This window comes from Anopheles coluzzii, chromosome 3, assembly GCF_943734685.1.
Source record: "Anopheles coluzzii chromosome 3, AcolN3, whole genome shotgun sequence".
NCBI lineage: Eukaryota > Metazoa > Arthropoda > Insecta > Diptera > Culicidae > Anopheles > Anopheles coluzzii.
Window position 1 is genome coordinate 4,273,678 of NC_064671.1, and position 18,081 is coordinate 4,291,758.

Consider the following 18,081-nt stretch of genomic DNA (forward strand, 5'->3'; position numbering starts at 1 on the left):
CCATTTTAACGATCGTACCCGTGTTCTCGTTGGTTTAGACATGGAGTCACTGCCCAACTTGCAATCTTTGCATCTCGCACTAACGTCGGAGAACGCGATCGATGCCGAGGAAGAGCTGCTGTCTGTGATGACACATCTCCTTGTGTGCGCAATAGAAGATCCGGGCATCCCCAACCCAGGCCGCCATACGACACTGCTCGGCCAAACGCTACGCCAGGCGGACATCACGCACACGAACGTGTCGGAAATATTGCGCATCTATCTGTACGCGGTGGCCACCGGCGAGGTGAAGCTACAGTCCGGCATCAATCTCGAGCGCGATCGTGACGCCCCGTCCAAGCATCATCTAGTCAATGACGAGGATTTCAAGATGTGCAGCACGAAGAACTCCCAGTTCTACGAGCTGCTGGCCGAGAACGCGCGCTACAAACTGTCCGAACTGCTGAAGGACAAACCGTTCGTGGCGCTCAACCCAACCACCAAGACGGAAATCCTGGCCATGCTGTGCAACGATCTGCTCATGAACAAAGCCGTCTGCAAGCAGATCGACAGCAGTCTGGAGGCGCAAGCGCAACTCAAAAAGGAACGGTACCTGCTGGACAACAAAATCCGAAAGTACAAGATGCTGGTAGCCCGCAAACAGCGGCTGGAGCAGTACGAGAAGGCACAGCAAGCAGCGCTGGAGAAATCACTCTCCATGAAGGCAGCCGAAGAAGCGAAACGTGCGGAAGAGGCCGCGGCAATGGCGGCCGCAGCAGCAGCAGCGGAAGCAGCCGCAGCAGCAGCAGCCGAGGCAGCAGCTTCAGCAGCGACCGCGTCGTCAGAAGAAGCAGCGTTAGCAGCCGAGGGAGAGACTAAGCTTCCGGCAGGTGAAACTGAGGCCACAGCGGGTGACAGTGAGTGTGAAGTGGTTGAGAACGGTACGGAAAAGGAGTCGGCGCCACCAGTTGAAGGGGAAGGATTCAATTCCGTCCCACCGGCCGAAGGAGCAAGTGGGCAGGGAGAGCTGGAAGAAGGTGAAATTGTTAACAAGAAAGATTTCGGTGCGGAAGGACATAAGACTGATGATGACGATGATGATGACGATAATGACGTTGTAGAAATCGTCCCAATGCCGGTAACGTGTACAGTGACGGAAGATTCCTGCCCAAACACTATCCCCACATCGTCCGAGGTGGAAGGGGAAGAAAATGGCCAGTCAAAGCTAGACACCACCGCTGCGCCAGAATCGGGTGAACCAATGGATACGTCATCGGTAGAGCCGTCCGAGTCCAGCTCACTCAATCAAAATCACACCGAATCTCTGAATGGCATCGACGTTCCTACGCCTGCCGGTGATGGTTGTTCTACTCGGATCGAAGGAAACGGTCCTAGCGCACATCATCCACTGCCGGAGGAACATCACGCTCCGCCTACCACACCTCCTCCACCACCACCACCGCCACCATCGCAGCACGCCATCGTGCATCCTGTAATGCAGCAGCACAACAAGGCGATCATGCAGCTAGAGCCAGGGGAAATACCGCCACCCGGTATGGACATTTCGGCACTGGGCATGCGTCACATGGCTGGAGGCGAAATACAGACGATATCTGTACCCTCAACGCCTGAGGAAAGCCCAGTGAAGATGGGCGAGGTGGGTGGTGAGACGCCCAACGGTGGTGTGTTCAACATTCCCGGCAAACCACTAACCGCCGAAATGACCAACGGCGGCGAGCAACCGTCACAGCATCAGCAGCAGACACCGCAAGTGCATCAGAATCAATCGAACAACTCCGCGTCGGAGTTGGACTTGCTGTCAAAGTCCATGATCAACGATCACAGCACATGCGGCGATCGGGCGGACGAAGACAACAGCGATCTGGAGAGCGAAGGCACTCAGCTGGAAGAGGACGAGGACGCCCATTTGACAGCGGAAGAGGCGCAGCGGAAGTATGACAAGATTCTGGAAACGTCCTTCCAGAACAAGCAGCAGCTGGAGAACGCACTGAACCAGCTGCGGGTGAAATGCTTCGGACAGGATCGGTACTGGCGTCGGTACTGGAATCTGGGCAAGTGTGGTGGCATCTACGTCGAAGCGATGGAATCCACCCAGCCTGAGATGTATCGGTATGAGAATGCGCTCGAAGAAGTGCAGAGCCGGCCCGACTACGTGCCGAAGTATGCGCCAGCCATCAAACCCGAGAGCGCAGTGAAGCAGGATCCAGCGGAGGATGTTGCAGCAGAGTGCAAGAAAGAGGAAGGTGAAGTTGATGCGGTTAAGCCTGAAATTATCGCTGACGCACAGGGCACGAAGCAGGAACTGCAGCCCACGGAGGATCGAAAGCGAAAGCGTTGCTCATCGGTGTCGCTTAAAAAGTTGAAGAAGAAGAAAAAGAAGCAACGCACCACCTCCGAGGGTGGGGAATCGTTCCGTGGCAATCATGGTAGTGCTGCCGGTGGGTTTAACGATGCCGCTGACGATGAGGATGATGGTGATGATGAGGAAGAGGACGGGCCAGACGATGAGGACGACTGTTCGCGTACTAGCTTCAGCAATGGGCCAGCGCTGGAGGATGGTCGTACTGCTGATTCACAGTCCGATGATTGTAAAATCATCGAAGAGCCGGAAGTTGTGCAAAAGGAAGGCGCTAGCAATGGCGAAAATGGTGCAAATGGACAATCCGCTACTCGTGAGGGTACGGGAGAGGATCGTACCGGGTCCTCGAGCGAGATCAATAATGGATCAAATGGCAACGCGGACGGAGAAGTCCATGGACAGAAGGAGAATGAAGCGCAACAGGAGAACCACAAATCGGCGGAAGATGGCCAATCGGTGGAAGGCACCCCGAACCATAACGCAACGCCCAAGAAGTCCGACGATCAGCTTATGGACATTGAGGATTCAATTCCGACAGCGATCCTCGTACAGAAGGGCAACGATCACGATGAAACGAAAACGGTGGAAGTGAATAATCAGATTGGTGGTGTGAACGTGTCGCCCCATCAGCCTACGGCGGGCTCGGGAGCATCGGCAGCCACGCCCGAAGATGACGATGACGTGACGATGGTACAGGAGGAAACGCCCACGATCACCATCCCCGATGACGATACGGAGAGTGGCGACCGGATGCCGACGGCACCGTGCGAAGGTGTCAAGACGGAGCACGACAACAAGGGGTCAACGACGCTGACCGATAGCATGAACTGTGATATGAAGCCAAAACTGATGGAAAATGGAGTCGAGATGCGTGATCCGGGCGAGTTGGTCGAGTGTCAGCTGCAGGAGGTGGACGACGACGAGGAGATAGTGACGGAAGCGCGTGGAAACCACGGCAGTGCGAACGATTGCAAACCAATGATCGCGGCCGGCGATAATGGTGGAGTTGATCGTAAGCCGCGCACGACGACGACCACCTCCTCGGTGATCTCGTACGGCAGCGACGTTGAGATGATCGAGGTCAAGGACGAGGACAGCAACAACTGTGCGGTCCGTGCTCCGATCACGCCGGGCAGCTACCTTTACCTGCGCAACACGGACACGAAGCAGGAGAAAGAGTTTAGCGATCAGCTGCTGAACCGTTGGTTCTCGATCGTGGACAAGGAGCTGCCGCTCTCGAGCACGGAATGTCCGCTGCCGACGATAAACGGCAGCACGCCCGCCTCTCTGGCGCGGCAAATCTTCACCAACATCACGTGCCGCGAGATCTGCCAGATTCAGGGCAACCGGTGGGACATTGGCAACAACATCCAGTTCTTCAGCGTGCCGCTGGAGAAGGGCGTCGAGATCCATTTCCCGAACGAGTCAATTCTGTCCATGTCCGGGCTGGACGATGACGAGATCAACGAGGTGATCGCCAAGAAGAGTCGCCCCGAACCGCTGCAGCTGTCCGACATGAAGCCGGCGTTCAAGCGGGAAACGATCGAGTACTCGTACAGCCAGCACCACCCGAACCAGATCCGGTTGCGGGCGGAGATGATGGCGGAGGAGACGGCCGATCCGGAAGAGTACGGGAACTTTTCGCTGCCGGCGTACATGACGCTTACCCTGTCGAATCTGACCGCGTACGTGCAGTGCGACCAGTTCCAACCGCTCCAGATGACACCGGAAGAGGAGAAGCAGCTGGAGGACGTGAAGCAGCACGGTGCACCGCAGAAAACCGAACCGCAGGTGGTGCCGCGTGAGTTTCGCTACGGCTGGTGGAAGATCAACGACATCGAGGAGCTGAACGAGCTGATCAAGGCGCTGAATCCGCGCGGCGTCCGGGAGCGGCTGCTGCGCCAGAGCCTGCTGGAGTCGCTGGCGGAAAGCGTGAACCTGACCACGCCGCACCATGTGTCGCACCCGCGGGCAGCACCGCCCCCGAACGGGTACATCGAGCCGGAAGCATGGAACGCCTGGAACCCGTCCATCGCGCGGCGAGTCGAGGTCGCACTGCTCGACCAGATCGAAGCGATGGAGGACAAGGTGGCGAGCGCCTCGATGCAGGTGAAGGGCTGGCAGATGCCGCAGCGCGAGGGCGACAGCGAGAACGGGGTGGTGGAGGACGTGACGATCGAGATGCTGCGCGAGCGCATCCTCGGGCTGGAAGCGGCCATCGAACGGCGCTACCTCAAGCCACCGCTGGGAATCAAGTGAGTATGATCTGGAGAGCGACAGGGGGACAGTGGGTGTGGGTGGGGCGGAACGGGTGGTGGGGGTGTGGAAAAACGGGGTGCTTTCCGCACGGCGTGTCGGTTGATTGTAATACCTCGTGAATTTGCTTCTTTGGGTCTCCCATCCACAGCACCACCGAGGCGCAGATGGCGGTCATTGCGCAGCAGGAGTCGCACAGCAATCAGAACAACGTCTCGAACCTGTCCAACTGCTCGAACAGTTCCGCCGAGGATGAGAATCTCCCGAAAGGTAAGAAAGACGCGCGGCGAAGAAGATGATGGAGTGGAGTGGACAGTTGACTAACGCATTTCCTTCTTCCCAACAGGTCTGCTGTCATGGCGCGACGCAGTAGAACGATCCGTCACTACCGCTCAACTCTCGATGGCACTGTACGTGCTGGAATCGTGCGTCGCCTGGGACAAGAGCATCATGAAAGCGGTACGTAGTGTAGTAGGATCCTTTCTGGAGGATGGTGTGCGTGTGTGTGTATATAATGTTTTGAGCACCACCCGCAAAGTACACAAGAGTTTGGGGTTGTGTGTGTGTTTTGGTGTGATGTTTGTGTACCGTTGGTCTTTTGTGGTGTGCGTGTCTCCCAGTCAATACTTTTCTCTGTACCTTGTGCTAAGGATCGTACACGTGTTACTGTTTCACTGGGATGATGTTGTTGTTATTGTACGATTTCGGCCCAACTCAAAAGGGTACGGGAGTTTTGGGTTTCCGAGAATGACGTTTATATTAGCTAGCAGTATATCTACTGGCCTTGAGTGGTCCATCCATCATCGTCTTTGTTGCCGCCGTCTCGTCGTCGTCATCAACACCGTTGTCCGGCTGCGATACAGATAGCTGGACCATCTACTTTCCCGCTTTGCTTAACCATTCCTTCTTACCCTGTTTGACGTGTGCGTTGCATGTTCTTAGTGCTGTTTGTGTGTGTTTGTTTTGACTGCTTTGCACCGATTCTAGCATGATTTTTATATACAATTGTTACAAAGCACTCCTTTTTCTGTATTCTCTCATGGCATGATATTTTGGTTTGCATCTAGTTGTTTTGTTTGAACATGTTTTATTTTACGATTGTTGTTTTGTCAGTTCAGTTGTTTTGTAACCGTTCTATACCATGTACTCGTTTGGTTTCGTTGTGTCGTGAATGAATGTTTTCATTGTTGTTGTTTTTTTACGCTCACCCGTTTTTGCGGGCGGCTGCTCGTTTTTGCTTTTGATACTGATTGCTGTTTTTCTTTCTTTATCATTTTCTTTCTTTTTCATTCTGATGAAAATTGTGCAATGTGCTCTGTTTTTGGTGTTTTTTTTTCTCTTACTTCTTCTTACTTGTATCTATTCGTTTGGCGAAACGGGCCCACAACTCCACAACTGCTTGGCGCTGTGCACCCTTCGTTTGCTGTCGTTGATGAATGTGTTTCCCGTGTTTCCTTGCTATTAACTGGGATTGGGATTTTGATAATGGCGGTAATGATGAACCCCCTCATTTTCTGGCGCTGCGAATCAATCGCAATTTTGGACTGATGACGTGGGATCCCATGTCGCTGATCTCCACCGTCATCTCTTTTATGAAATAATGCTACGCTTGTCGCATGATCATCGATGGTGTGCTGATCGCTGATGGATGATTGTTTAGCAATGCACGAAGGGGGGAAAGAATGGAAGCAAAAAGGCGACGAGCAAGTCAAGCAAGAAGAAGAGCGGCGGTGCAGCTGCAAGCGCAAACCAGCAAGATTCGCCGGCCAGCAAGAAAGGCACTGCTTCTAATAACAATACTACTACTAGTCCTACTACTACCACCTCCACTACCACTACTAACATCTCGGGATCCTCCTGGGAGTGCTCGGCGATGACGGCGGCAACAGAGACGATGAACACCGGCAGCAGCAACGCGGCCAATGGCAAACCGAAGAAGAAAACTCTCTCGAAATCCAAATTGTCTTCCCTTCTATTGCAGAATTGTCAGTTCTGTCAATCGGGAGAGTCCGAGGACAAGCTGCTGCTGTGCGACGGCTGCGACCGGGGCTACCACACCTACTGCTTCAAGCCACGCATGGACAAGATTCCGGACGGTGATTGGTAAGTGTTTGGTAAAAGGGTAATCCTTCCCCACGATGCTAACCTGCTCCGTGTTTGCTTCGTTTTAGGTATTGTTTTGAGTGTAAAAACAAAGCTACTGGTGATAGGAAGTGTATAGTTTGTGGAGGGCTACGACCACCGCCGCTCGGCAAGATGGTCTACTGTGAGCTGTGTCCACGGGCCTACCATCAGGACTGCTACATACCGCCGATGCTGAAGGTAAGAGTTTGAAGGGAAATAGATGGAATTGAGGATGGTTATTAATGTAACGCTTTTTTTTGTAATCATTTCAGTATCCCCGAGGCAAATGGTACTGCCAGAACTGTGTAGCAAAGGCACCGCCAAAGAAGAAGCCGCAGCGTAAGCCGAAGGAACGCACCACCAACAACAGCTCCCAGTCGCTGCTGAACAGCTCGCTCAACAGCTCGCAGAACCAGTCGCTCAACTCGTCCCACGAGGATATCGCAACGACCCCGTTAAGGTAGCTATTTGTTGTTGTATCCTAACACCCGTGCCCTGCACGCACAATTCACACTCACAGTCACCTGCTCTCCTTCTCTATTGACACACTAAAACGCTCATCATTTCATTTCCAATTAACAAACACAGTTGATCATGAGACACACACACACACGTGTTTCTCGTACCATTGTGCAGCCGCTTCTCTCTTTATGATTTGCTCATCTTGTGCTTGTGTTGTCCCCTACAACCACACACATACACACTCACTGTCTGGTGTAGTTGGGAGGGTTTTTTTTTTCTTGGTGTAACCTTTAACCAATCGAACCCGCTTTCGCTTTCGCTGTGGTTCCGCCAACCGTGTGGGGGGAACCACACGCGGCCTAACACACATGATCGTTGTCGTAAAGATGAGAACAATTTAGAAGATATTAAAGAGAACCCAATTAATACAGTCCAGCACATTCAATAGCGTCCACGAGTCATGAAGAATCGTCGGCGCCACAACATCTACAGCCACCGCATAGCAGCGTGCCGGGAGTACCGATGCCAGCGGCAACTGCAACAGCCTCAACATCATCGGCTTACCATCATCAACTCCAGCAGCAGCAGCAGCAGCAGCAGCAACATCCACAGCAACCACTACCACCACCATCACATCCGCAACAGTATGGCGGGGCACCCTTGGTTGATGCGAACAACTACGCCATGTGTCATCCCCCGGTGCCGAACGAAACGATGGCGCTGTACGGTCAGCAGCAAGCACAGCAGCAGCAACAGCAATACTATCAGCAGTACTATCAGCAACAACAGCCTTCAACCTCGGTTGGGCCAGCCCTAGCTCCGCCAGCTCCGCCACAGCAACCGTATTATCCAACTCCGGTCGAAAGTAGCGCGACCAGCGCGGCCATAGTAGAGCAAGAAGCACAGTCGGATTACGTCGCCTCGGGTGAGGCAGCACAATATTCCGCCACCGAAGGCTACACCCACGCACAAAGCACATCGGAGTGTGAGCCAGATCAGCAGGAATCACCCGCTGAAGTGGACGATCAAATCGAAGCGTCATCGGAATCGCCCGTTCCCGGCGCTGGTGGTGGTGAATTTTATTCACCCTCAAGCAACGCGATGAATGCGGCAGGTAGCTCGACAAGCTATCTAGACAGCGATCGTACACCCGGCGGGCACGAGGCAGAGGAGGGCAGCTGTGGTGGCGACTCGTCGGAAGAGTATCAACCGCGACCGTCGCCGGTGAAGGACTCGCTGTGTCTGGCGGGCAGCAGTAGCAGTAGCAGCAGTAGTATTAGTGACCATCAGCGCAAGGAGCGGTCCAAGGAGCGCGACGAAGCGAAGGAGCGTGCCAAGCAGGAGAAGAAGGCCACCAAAAGACTGCTGAAAGAGTTGGCCGTCTGCAAAACCGTCCTGGAGGAAATGGAGGTAATTCGTGGAATGAAATGGAAGGCTTTTTTATCAGTTGTTTATAATGTGCACTTTTGTGCTCTCTTTCATGTAGCTTCACGAAGACTCGTGGCCATTTTTGCTGCCGGTAAACACCAAACAGTTTCCGACGTATCGTAAGGTCATCAAAAGCCCGATGGATCTTTCGACGATTAAGAAACGCCTCCAGGATTTAGTGTGAGTAAAGAAAAACTTTGTTAAAATGCTTTGCTTTGTGCTTAACGCTGACATTCCTTCCTCCCACTTTTATAGATATAAATCACGCGAAGACTTTATAGCAGACGTGCGGCAAATTTTCGACAACTGTGAAGTCTTCAACGAGGATGACTCACCTGTCGGCATTGCCGGGCACGGTATGCGCAAGTTCTTCGAGCAACGATGGGCTGACTTGACGGACAAGCACTCTTGATACCATCAGCTGCATCAACCGCATCCCACTTCCCGTGGCAGCACCACCACATCCGGCAAGGAGGTCGAGATGGACGCCAAACCATCGGAAGACACGGGAACGTTTCTAACGCCTCCGCTTCCTCCACCACCTTCGTCACCATCGGCACAACTACAGCCATCTTCTTCTCCGACGCCAACGCAAACGACTCCATCCTCATCCTACTCTTCAACGTCGCTACTGCCAAACCAACAACAGTATTGGATGGAGCAAGGTGGTAGTAGCGGTGATGAGCGATCCCCAGAAAAGAACGATTATGATTTGGACGCTGGACGCAGCAGCAGTAGTACGGTTGGTAAGGATAATGCTGCCAACGATAATGATCAGGTGTAGCAAACTCTGCTACACCGAACAGAGACAATGGTGGCAAGCATTGAGTAATGGTAGGGAGAGGCAAGAGACAGCTAGAGAGGACAGTACACAGTACAACATGTATTACAGCACGTGCGCGCGTTATTTATAGACCCCAGAGAGAACCAGAGAAATAAGACTGTGTCCGCCGCAGCGTTCTGGAGTTGACAGGCGGCAGAGAAACTACACAGAAAAAGCATACACTGTGTGAATATAATTAGTGTGATTTGGAACACATCGAACAACTTGACAAAGGGCAGCAGGGAAGGAGGTGACACGATTTAGACACACAAAGGCAACGGTCCGCAGTAGCGCCTGATACTTTCTACCACCAACAACTGTATCGCAGCTGTCTCTCCCTCTACATCACAAACACATCGATAAGGCCATTCGTATATTAGTTTCATAGGTTAGTTTTCTTTTCCTTTCGTGACACAGTAAGATATTAGTGAGACAAGGGAGCAGCAGAGAGAGAGAGAGAGATAGACAGGAATGATTAATGTGTACGGACATTGGTCGATTGGTTTTTTGTTCCTGTACAAAACCCCGGCCCCTTTTTTTATTTGCGTTTAAATGCCGCCCAACAAACCCCTTTTGTACATAGTAGGACATTAAAGTGTAGAACAGTAGATTGATTTGCCTTTCCATTGGTTTTATGAATTGAATGACGTATCACAAAGTGGACGAACGGGAAGTGACCGTGGAGTACGGATATACGTTAAGACAGAAAGAAGATTTCTCTTTTTATACCGTTTTTAAAAGGTGCAGTTGTTGGTGTCCTTGATGCCACTGCTACCGATCGGAAGGATATGGAGAGAAGAGAGTTGAGAAATTGGGTGGTTCATTCACGAAAACAGAAGGAAATGAGGCGGTGCATTATGAATCTTATGCATCGTATGTGACTTCATCTTTTAAGAAAGTGCGAAAGTCATTCAAACAGGCCAACTTTTCATGTATATTCTGGATCACATTTCATAGAGTTAATTTCCTCATTGTACACCACGATGAAAAGGCGCACATTATTATAGGTTAGACAGAGTTTTGCTTTTACTTAAGTTGTACCTATCAGTAGGTGAACGGCTAGGGCGAAGATATTCGGTATTGGATCTTAAAGATGTGATGTTTGCAAAGGGAGAACAACGTTTGGGCATGTTGTGCGATGACGTTCGCATTCCTTCCATCCCAGGAAGGTGTGAATCGTTCTTTGGTAATATCTTCACCATCGGGCGTTGGTAAAGATTGATATATTTATTAAATCGAGTGCTACCAAACTGTGTATGCACGTAGCCGTAGGACCTAGGGACAAGAGAGAAGCGCAGCTATGAGTGTAGGAGTAAATGGGCAGGAACTGACTGAAGGAATAAAAAAGAACTAGCGGACAAAACGCCTCAAACGATGAACAACACTAAGATATTTGTGCCCAGCTAGAACAGAAAAAATGAAGTATTTTTTACACATATATATACATACACACACACCCATTCACACACGTAAACACGCTGACAGACTCACCGGGGCAACCGGGGACAGATGTACGTATAATTTCTAACGTCGATTAGGTTTAGAAGGTGACAAACACACGGCAATGAAGTCGCGACGATTGCACAGAAACAGTTTTATTCTGTCGGACACAACACAATTAAAGGAAAGATCTATATATATATTTTTTATGTTCAAACACAGTTCCTCAGGAAATGGGAAAAAGGGCAGCAAACGAAGGAAGGAACGAGTATCTCTTAAAAGGACGTATCATTTTCCGTTTGCCATAGACTTGGAAGCAGGCAAATGATATTTCTGTTTGAAACACGGTAACAGCTAAAATGGTGGAAAATATAGAGTGAAAGTCTATCAGCAAAATAAACCGAAAACAGTTAATTGAACAGAACGAAAAATGGGCGTACAAGTGAAGAGAAGAAGCATGTATGTGAGTTAATAAGTAGATGAATCGTTGCTGAGATAATTACAATGAAGCTCGTGGTAAACTCACAACAACAACACAAAACTACTAAACTAACAACAAAACAAAGCATTTAGTAAGGAGTAGCAGAGATTGAAGCTCGAAGTCAAACATACTTTAGAATGCCATCCTTCCGGTAACCGGGAAAACCAACAAACACGAAAACAAATAAAGAAACGAAACGCGTTTGAATGTGCTTGCAATAGTAGCGCAACAATGAAGCACCAGGCGAAAACGGGGAGCATTCCTCCAAATTCGTTCAGCAAGCGAAAGAAATGGAAACGGAGCAATTATAATAGTGGTGGAGTGGAAAATTCATTATATTTGTCGTTTGGATCACGCGCAGCGAATCGATCGAGATCATCTACATTTGAGGTATGATATTGCTGTTGTTGATGATGCTATGCAGATGACTGCAGTTGAGCAATGTAGGAGTTTTTGTAGAAAGTGTGCTAATTTGTGTTGTATTATAGAGAAAAAAGCAAGGCGCAAATGGAGAGAGGGCGAACTGTGTATAAAAGAAAATATCCACGCACCGTAATGATCTTACCTAGATTGCTCTTTGTAGGCAAGGACAAAAGAGAGTTACTGCTTACTTTTAATGTTTGCGTTTATTTCGTCCATTTAGTTAGGTTGGTTTCATTTCTCACGCCAAGATTGACTGTTAATAATTAATGTTAGTAAGAAATGTTGCAAACGCTACTGAAGTGCATTTCATGTCCAATCATGTCTTTGCTTTGGTTTACATCTTTAGTTTGCTCTTTTGTTTAAAGAGTTGCTTTCTTTCTTTTTAAACCACAATGCGAAAGAGATATTTAAACGTGAGCTGTGTGTGTTTTGTTTTTTGTTGCCCTCCAAATGTGTTAAAGTGATTGTGTAAATAGGCAGTCGATTATGTATTAACCGTGGAATGAGAGACGATTTTGATCTGAATGAGGACGTGGGAAGGGCAGGAGATGCAGAGCAAACTCGCGAGTAAAACACAAATTAAACAAACATACTTTCGACTCCGAACGATAAGCACTACAGTTAAGGTATATGATATTTGAAAAATAAATGATAAATTAGAGAGAAAAAAAACTTATGAAACAATGAAACTGCTTGGTGTATGTTTCAGTTTTATATCACTGTTTTTAACATTTTACATGTTGTTGGGTAATTTTAGCTAGAAACACTTGCGATACAATTTTAAACATTTTAAACGGTCAATTCGTATCGAAATATTTCATTGCGTGAAATACTTCATGTGAAATGTTTCATGCAACAAATGTGGATAGGCGTTATAAGCGTTACATGTAGTTGGCAAGGCGTTCATTTGTTCGTTTGCGATCGGATTGTGGGAAATTCTATTGTTTTCGACTGCGACCTGACACTGTAACACATTGCAATTGATTAAATGTACAAGCCTTTGGTAGTTGCGTGTCTTAATACCATTTCTTTACATTTCGATAATAACAATCATTAACCGTTGAATTACCATATCCCATTTCAGGGAGATCGCGTACCGAAACTACCCATCATCATCATCATCGATCCAGGAAAGGATGTTCTTTCAATGGAAGTGCGCATCATTGCTTCACCTGCCATATGGTGGCCCTGTTGAGGTAAGCATTGACCATACAAAGGAGACAACACCATTCGATTATTGTCTCATCGTTGTATGATCACAAGTGACACTCGAAACCCTCCCATAATTGATGTCTTTAGTATTGTAAAAACGCAGAGAACAATTGTAATTATCGTGCCCAAAATTTTGGACCCCTAATATTCTCCCGATTGAGACGAAGACCAGGCGGAAGATAAATATTTGCACGTAGCACGCACAGAAAAAGCGTAACCACAAAACCACATTTCTTAGGACACTGACAACGCAACTGATCTCGCATGCTTCTTTCGCCCTGAGTTATCTAACCAGCCGGAAGAGTTTAGTGAAATTTAAAACAAATATTTTTTGCTTACGCGTACAGCCTGTTGCGCGTTTGGCGTCTTGTTTCCCTTTTCGTTAATTAGGTTTCATCGGCATCGGCGCTCATCGTACGCGCATCGTTTGACCCGTGTCCCGCCAGAGCCAATTAGTTGGGATGGATGTTCGAAATAGCCCACCAATCGCCACATGATAACGAGCGACTTTCAGCTCCTCTTCAGCAGGTGGGCTACCGGAGGAAATTTTAAATCGTTCCGAACGGATACGCTGCTCTGTTTTTTTGGCTTCATTTTCACTCTAATTGGATACCTTGATCCTGGTATCATATTGCGGTTGTGATGGCTTCCAGTGGCTTAGGTCCGCGTGTTATGATGCTATTCATTAGGCGATCGATAATAGGTAAAACTATAAAACTCGATACCAGTGCAGAAAAAGAGTAGAAGAATTAACGAGTTATGTATCCGTGAAATATGAAAACATATTTCCCGCTTTTTGCTCCCTAGCCAGTCCTTAGAGCAAATCCCAATCCGCAACACTAATTGGGCATCGTAACGAATGCGCGTTTGTGCAGCACGGGGGGCCAGTTGTTTCTGTTTTCCACCACTTTTCCATAGCGTTTTCGATGATGAGAAATTGTTTGAATTGTGGCCCCACGCTCATAATCCGATCGTGATCGGTGAGGATCATAATGAGGCAATGCGCGTAGAGTGGAGGGAAAGCCCCGTGGCTAAAATGAGATGATCCCGAAACGGATCAATAAATATCCCAAAAATGCTGCGATAATGACATCCGATCACTCGCTGTGCTCGATTGAGCGGCTGTGGGACAGCATCGCTCGTAATGCCAGCACCGTGTGTCTAATCAGGTACAATGGTGGACAAAAGAAAAACAAAACAAAACAAATCGAAAGAAAATGGTGGCACTAGCTTGATTGTGTGCTTTGTGATCTCCGTCCCGATCCGCCCTTTTTCCCAGATTAGGTCAGGGGCTTTCTGCTGTTGTTGTTTGATGTGGTTGTCTCCATCTCCATCTCTAAGGGCCCGCCAAGGGCCTCCGTAATGAACATCTTATGACCGCCCTAAGGGACTGCTTTTTAATAGATAGTTAGCTATCTACCTTCCCAAAAGCATGACCTTTCGTCTATGAAGGGACAGCAGGGCATTGGCATTACACCACCGCGGCATCGGATAACAATCGACCGGTGGAACTGCCTCCCTATCATCGTGAGATTGTGGACGACATTTCCTGTCTTTGGGGGCCCTTTTTTCCCCGAACCACGTTTGACTTCCTTTGGCGGTGTTTTGTTTTTGAGAGTTTGTTGATCGTTAGAAAGTAAGCTTTCGTAATTATTTCACTGTTGTGGATGTTGTTTGTGCAATGCGTACAATGGGCAATTGACTAAAATAAAACAAGATCACCAAATTCCTACTTTCTTGGACAATTTACATTTAAATGTTCAAATGAAAATGTTGTGTTAAAATCTTTGTCTCACAGCGATCGTAATGATTACATTCTTTCCCTTGTAAAACAACATGGAGGCATTTAGTAGTCTCTCCGCCCCACTAGTAGCAAAACATCTGATTAATTTCTTTTTTTCTTTCACAACCTACTCCAAGACAGATTGAAAAAAAAACCCTTTACAACCCGTCCACTGCCGTTAAAGGAAAATGGAAGGCTAGGCTGATGTCAGAATGAATATTCTTCATGCCATGCCAGTTTGCAGAACGCTGTGCCCAGATCACACCGGACCCAACGAAAAACAAAACCCGTTTGCTTTCACTCCCATTCCTGCGTCCGAGGGATCCGATCCGATCCCGGGTTGAAATGCTGAGGGACAGAAGCAGTTCTTGACCAAGCTCTCTAGTATCCCCTTCTAGCTCTGATTGAGTTTTCGGATCGGAGCGTGCGATAAACGCACCCATTTGACAGGAATCTGCCATATTTTCCATTGCACGTACCACGATCGCAGCAAAAACCCATCGATCGAGCCGTGCCGTGCACTAGAAACGAGGTCCACAGACAAATGTGTCCGTGTGTCCATGTGTCCATGTGTCACCCATCCTCTTAAAACCGCACCACCAGCACCACCAGAAACAGGGCCACACGATACTGCAGTGAAAACGAAAGACATCATCAATCGACGACGCGTACGCCGTATGTACAAGCGACGAACCCCAGCCCAGTCTCGTGTCGCTAATTTTTGCCTCGCCGCACCGGCCGGGTCGTATTTCTTTTTGTTGCGTTTTTGGAATATGGACCGTGTGTGTGTGTGTGTGTGCGCGCGAGACAAAAAAGGGGTTTTGCCGGTCCACACTGGTTGGGGTTGACAATTGCCCGACCGTCCGATCACTCGATCACAATTTTCCATATCGTAGCGGCAGATCCGGCGCGAAACCGCAGCGCTTGATTAATTGAGTCTATTATGGGTGAGCGCGCTCGCGTTCGGGCGTGCACGTTTTTGGGCAGGCAGCCGATAAAAACACCATAACAACCTAATCATACGTCGTGTCGATGGGGTGTGTATGTGTGTGTGTGTGTGTGTGGGCAAAACCGGGAAGCGCGTGCCGTCCGCGACCGATCGCTGCGGAATCCGATTCGATAAGGAGTCTCCGGGCTCCGGGCACGGATCGGATCGAAAACATGGCCCACCACGCTGTCCATATTGGGCGTGTGTGTGTGTGTGTGTGTGTGTGCTGGGCACCTTGGCTCCATTGCAATGCTGCTGGAATGAGAGAGGGAAGAGGGCAGGGCAGTGATGCATGCCGCAATGGGAGCCCGAGACATTTGATAATGAGCCATGCGGTCGATAGCGATCGCACATACGCGCGGGCATACAACTCGACTCGGCTCGAGTTTATGGTGTGCTGATGATGATATTTTTAACAAATGATGATGATGATCGCCGATCGACTTGAAGTGTGAGGTGAGGTGGAAAGTGGTGATAAAAGGGGGAAAAAATGTGAAATTTGTAGCATTATTTCGTATCATTACTTCCATATCGCTTACCGAGTTGCGTTTCCATATTGATATATTAATTAGGTACGTTATCGAGGGGCTGATGTGGTTGATTATTTAAAGGGAATAAGGTTTTTACAATGGTCTATAGCAGTATCGATCTATTGGGTAGATGCAATTTGATCTCAACTTGATTTATTTATTTTGAATTTCCTTCATATCATTCATGTGATTCATGCATGTTCTAATTGACTTCATTTATCTATAAGACTTCAGTCTCATTGCTGTCTAATGATTATAAAAAACCCTTTTTTATTCTTTGAAAATTTCTACTTGCAGTTTCTACCACAGAAAAACAACAATACTTCCATCGAAAGGCTGTAAAACATTCTTGCAAATTAATTTCCACAACAATGTAACGGTGCCAGCAAGTGTGCTACGACTGTTAAGTAAAGCTGCACAATTTCCTTCGGCAATTTCATTCTTCAACTGTCTGGGGAAAACTGCTTCGAAGAAACAAAGGTGAATACAATGGAGATAGAGAGCGGGAGACAAGGCGATAGAGAGAGAGAGCGAGCGAGCAAGGTAAATGGGTGGCAAGACAACTTGTTAACAGTGAGCCCCGGTGACAGGCAGCAACGCGAAAGGCCTGCTGCACCAAATGCACCCAACAGGGATGGCGGGTGATGATGTTATTTAAATTGATTAAGCGCTGCACCGTGTGTGCCTTCCGTGCGTGTGGCAAGGAGCGCGACAAAGGACGACGAGCAGAAAAACGCATACGAAACGGCTCGCTTTCGTCACGCAATGCACTGCTGCAAATGAATCTCTGCTCCATCCTTCCACCAATCGCGCAAAGGCGGGCCCGGGCGATCACCAATATTTAATGTAAATTTCGAATCAGGCTCGAGAATGCTTACACGCTTCGAAGTGCACAGGGAGAAGAAAGGTGCTTTAATTTGTAGCACAAACGCACACACACAAAAAGTGGTGCAAGTTGTGGAGTCCCAAAATTCGAAGAAATTCCAGTTTCGAGCAGAATGTCGTCATACAATGCATGAAATTAAAGCAGCGCTCCTGTCCTGTTGACGACTCGGGGTGTCGTGACAAATGTACACGACGCAATCGCGCAAGACCCACAATGTGCATATGCATACAGGTACGTACAGGCAGTTGCATTGATGATTAACAAATTAACTGACACTCGGTGGACAGTCGATGGAACCACATCGGCGGGTCTGCTGGTCTGAGGCAAACATGGCAAGTGCCCTGTATCGTAACGAGGCAGCGAGATGGCAAACCATTTGCATAATGATCTCCTTCTTTGGGCAACATTTTATCTAAACCCCCGTCGTCGTCGTCTGCTCCACTCCTTCTTAAGTGTTCCGGGCGTACGTCACGGCGCACTCGTTTGTGCGAAATGGTGATGAGTTGGCAAGGCTGCATTGCCAAGATCGTCCTCGAGAAGCGCTCCGGTGAGTTGACGAGCGCTCCATAGCAGCAAGGGGAGAAACATCTTATGATGCAAACAAGCAGCATTTGTGCACAACTTTTTTGCTGTTGTTGTTGTTTTGCTCTCTATCTTCCCGCTTTAGGGCATCGGCGAACTAGTTGATCATGTCAGTTATGATGCTGTGCAGCAGCTCAGCTTTTGTGTCAACGCAGGAGAACTGGTCCGATTTCCATACGACGATCCTCGCGCTTTGGTAGTGCCTAGTTTGGTAGATGGCGGGTTTTTTTTGCTTAGAACTCGCTTTCCGTGGCTAATGAGGCATATGAAGATGAGGTCCGCAGGGAAAAAGGGGGTGTCCCTT

The 18,081-nt window shown here is 48.8% G+C and overlaps 2 protein-coding genes across 17 annotated transcripts in view; one reads left to right on the top strand and one right to left on the bottom strand.

Moving 5' to 3' along the window:
- Nucleotides 1-11,609, top strand: part of LOC120958688 (uncharacterized) — a 69,157-nt gene extending 57,548 nt beyond the window's left edge. For 12 of the 15 annotated variants that reach the window (XM_049608559.1, XM_049608569.1, XM_049608572.1 and 9 more), the window contains 9 exons: nt 39-4,614; nt 4,752-4,885; nt 4,962-5,074; nt 6,597-6,718; nt 6,787-6,937; nt 7,012-7,199; nt 7,633-8,611; nt 8,688-8,809; nt 8,885-11,609. In XM_049608559.1, the coding sequence (XP_049464516.1) occupies nt 39-4,614; nt 4,752-4,885; nt 4,962-5,074; nt 6,597-6,718; nt 6,787-6,937; nt 7,012-7,199; nt 7,633-8,611; nt 8,688-8,809; nt 8,885-9,041 (6,542 nt within the window). In that variant the 3' untranslated portion in view covers nt 9,042-11,609. Of the gene's footprint in view, nt 1-38; nt 4,615-4,751; nt 4,886-4,961; nt 5,075-6,596; nt 6,719-6,786; nt 6,938-7,011; nt 7,200-7,632; nt 8,612-8,687; nt 8,810-8,884 lie in introns of those variants that run through there. The other 3 variants (XM_049608568.1, XM_049608574.1, XM_049608573.1) reach the window with 2 other exon arrangements.
- The window catches only part of LOC120956700 (ATP-dependent RNA helicase glh-2), a 376,118-nt gene that overhangs the window by 88,041 nt on the left and 269,996 nt on the right, over nt 1-18,081 (bottom strand). The gene's annotated exons all lie outside the window — the stretch shown is intronic.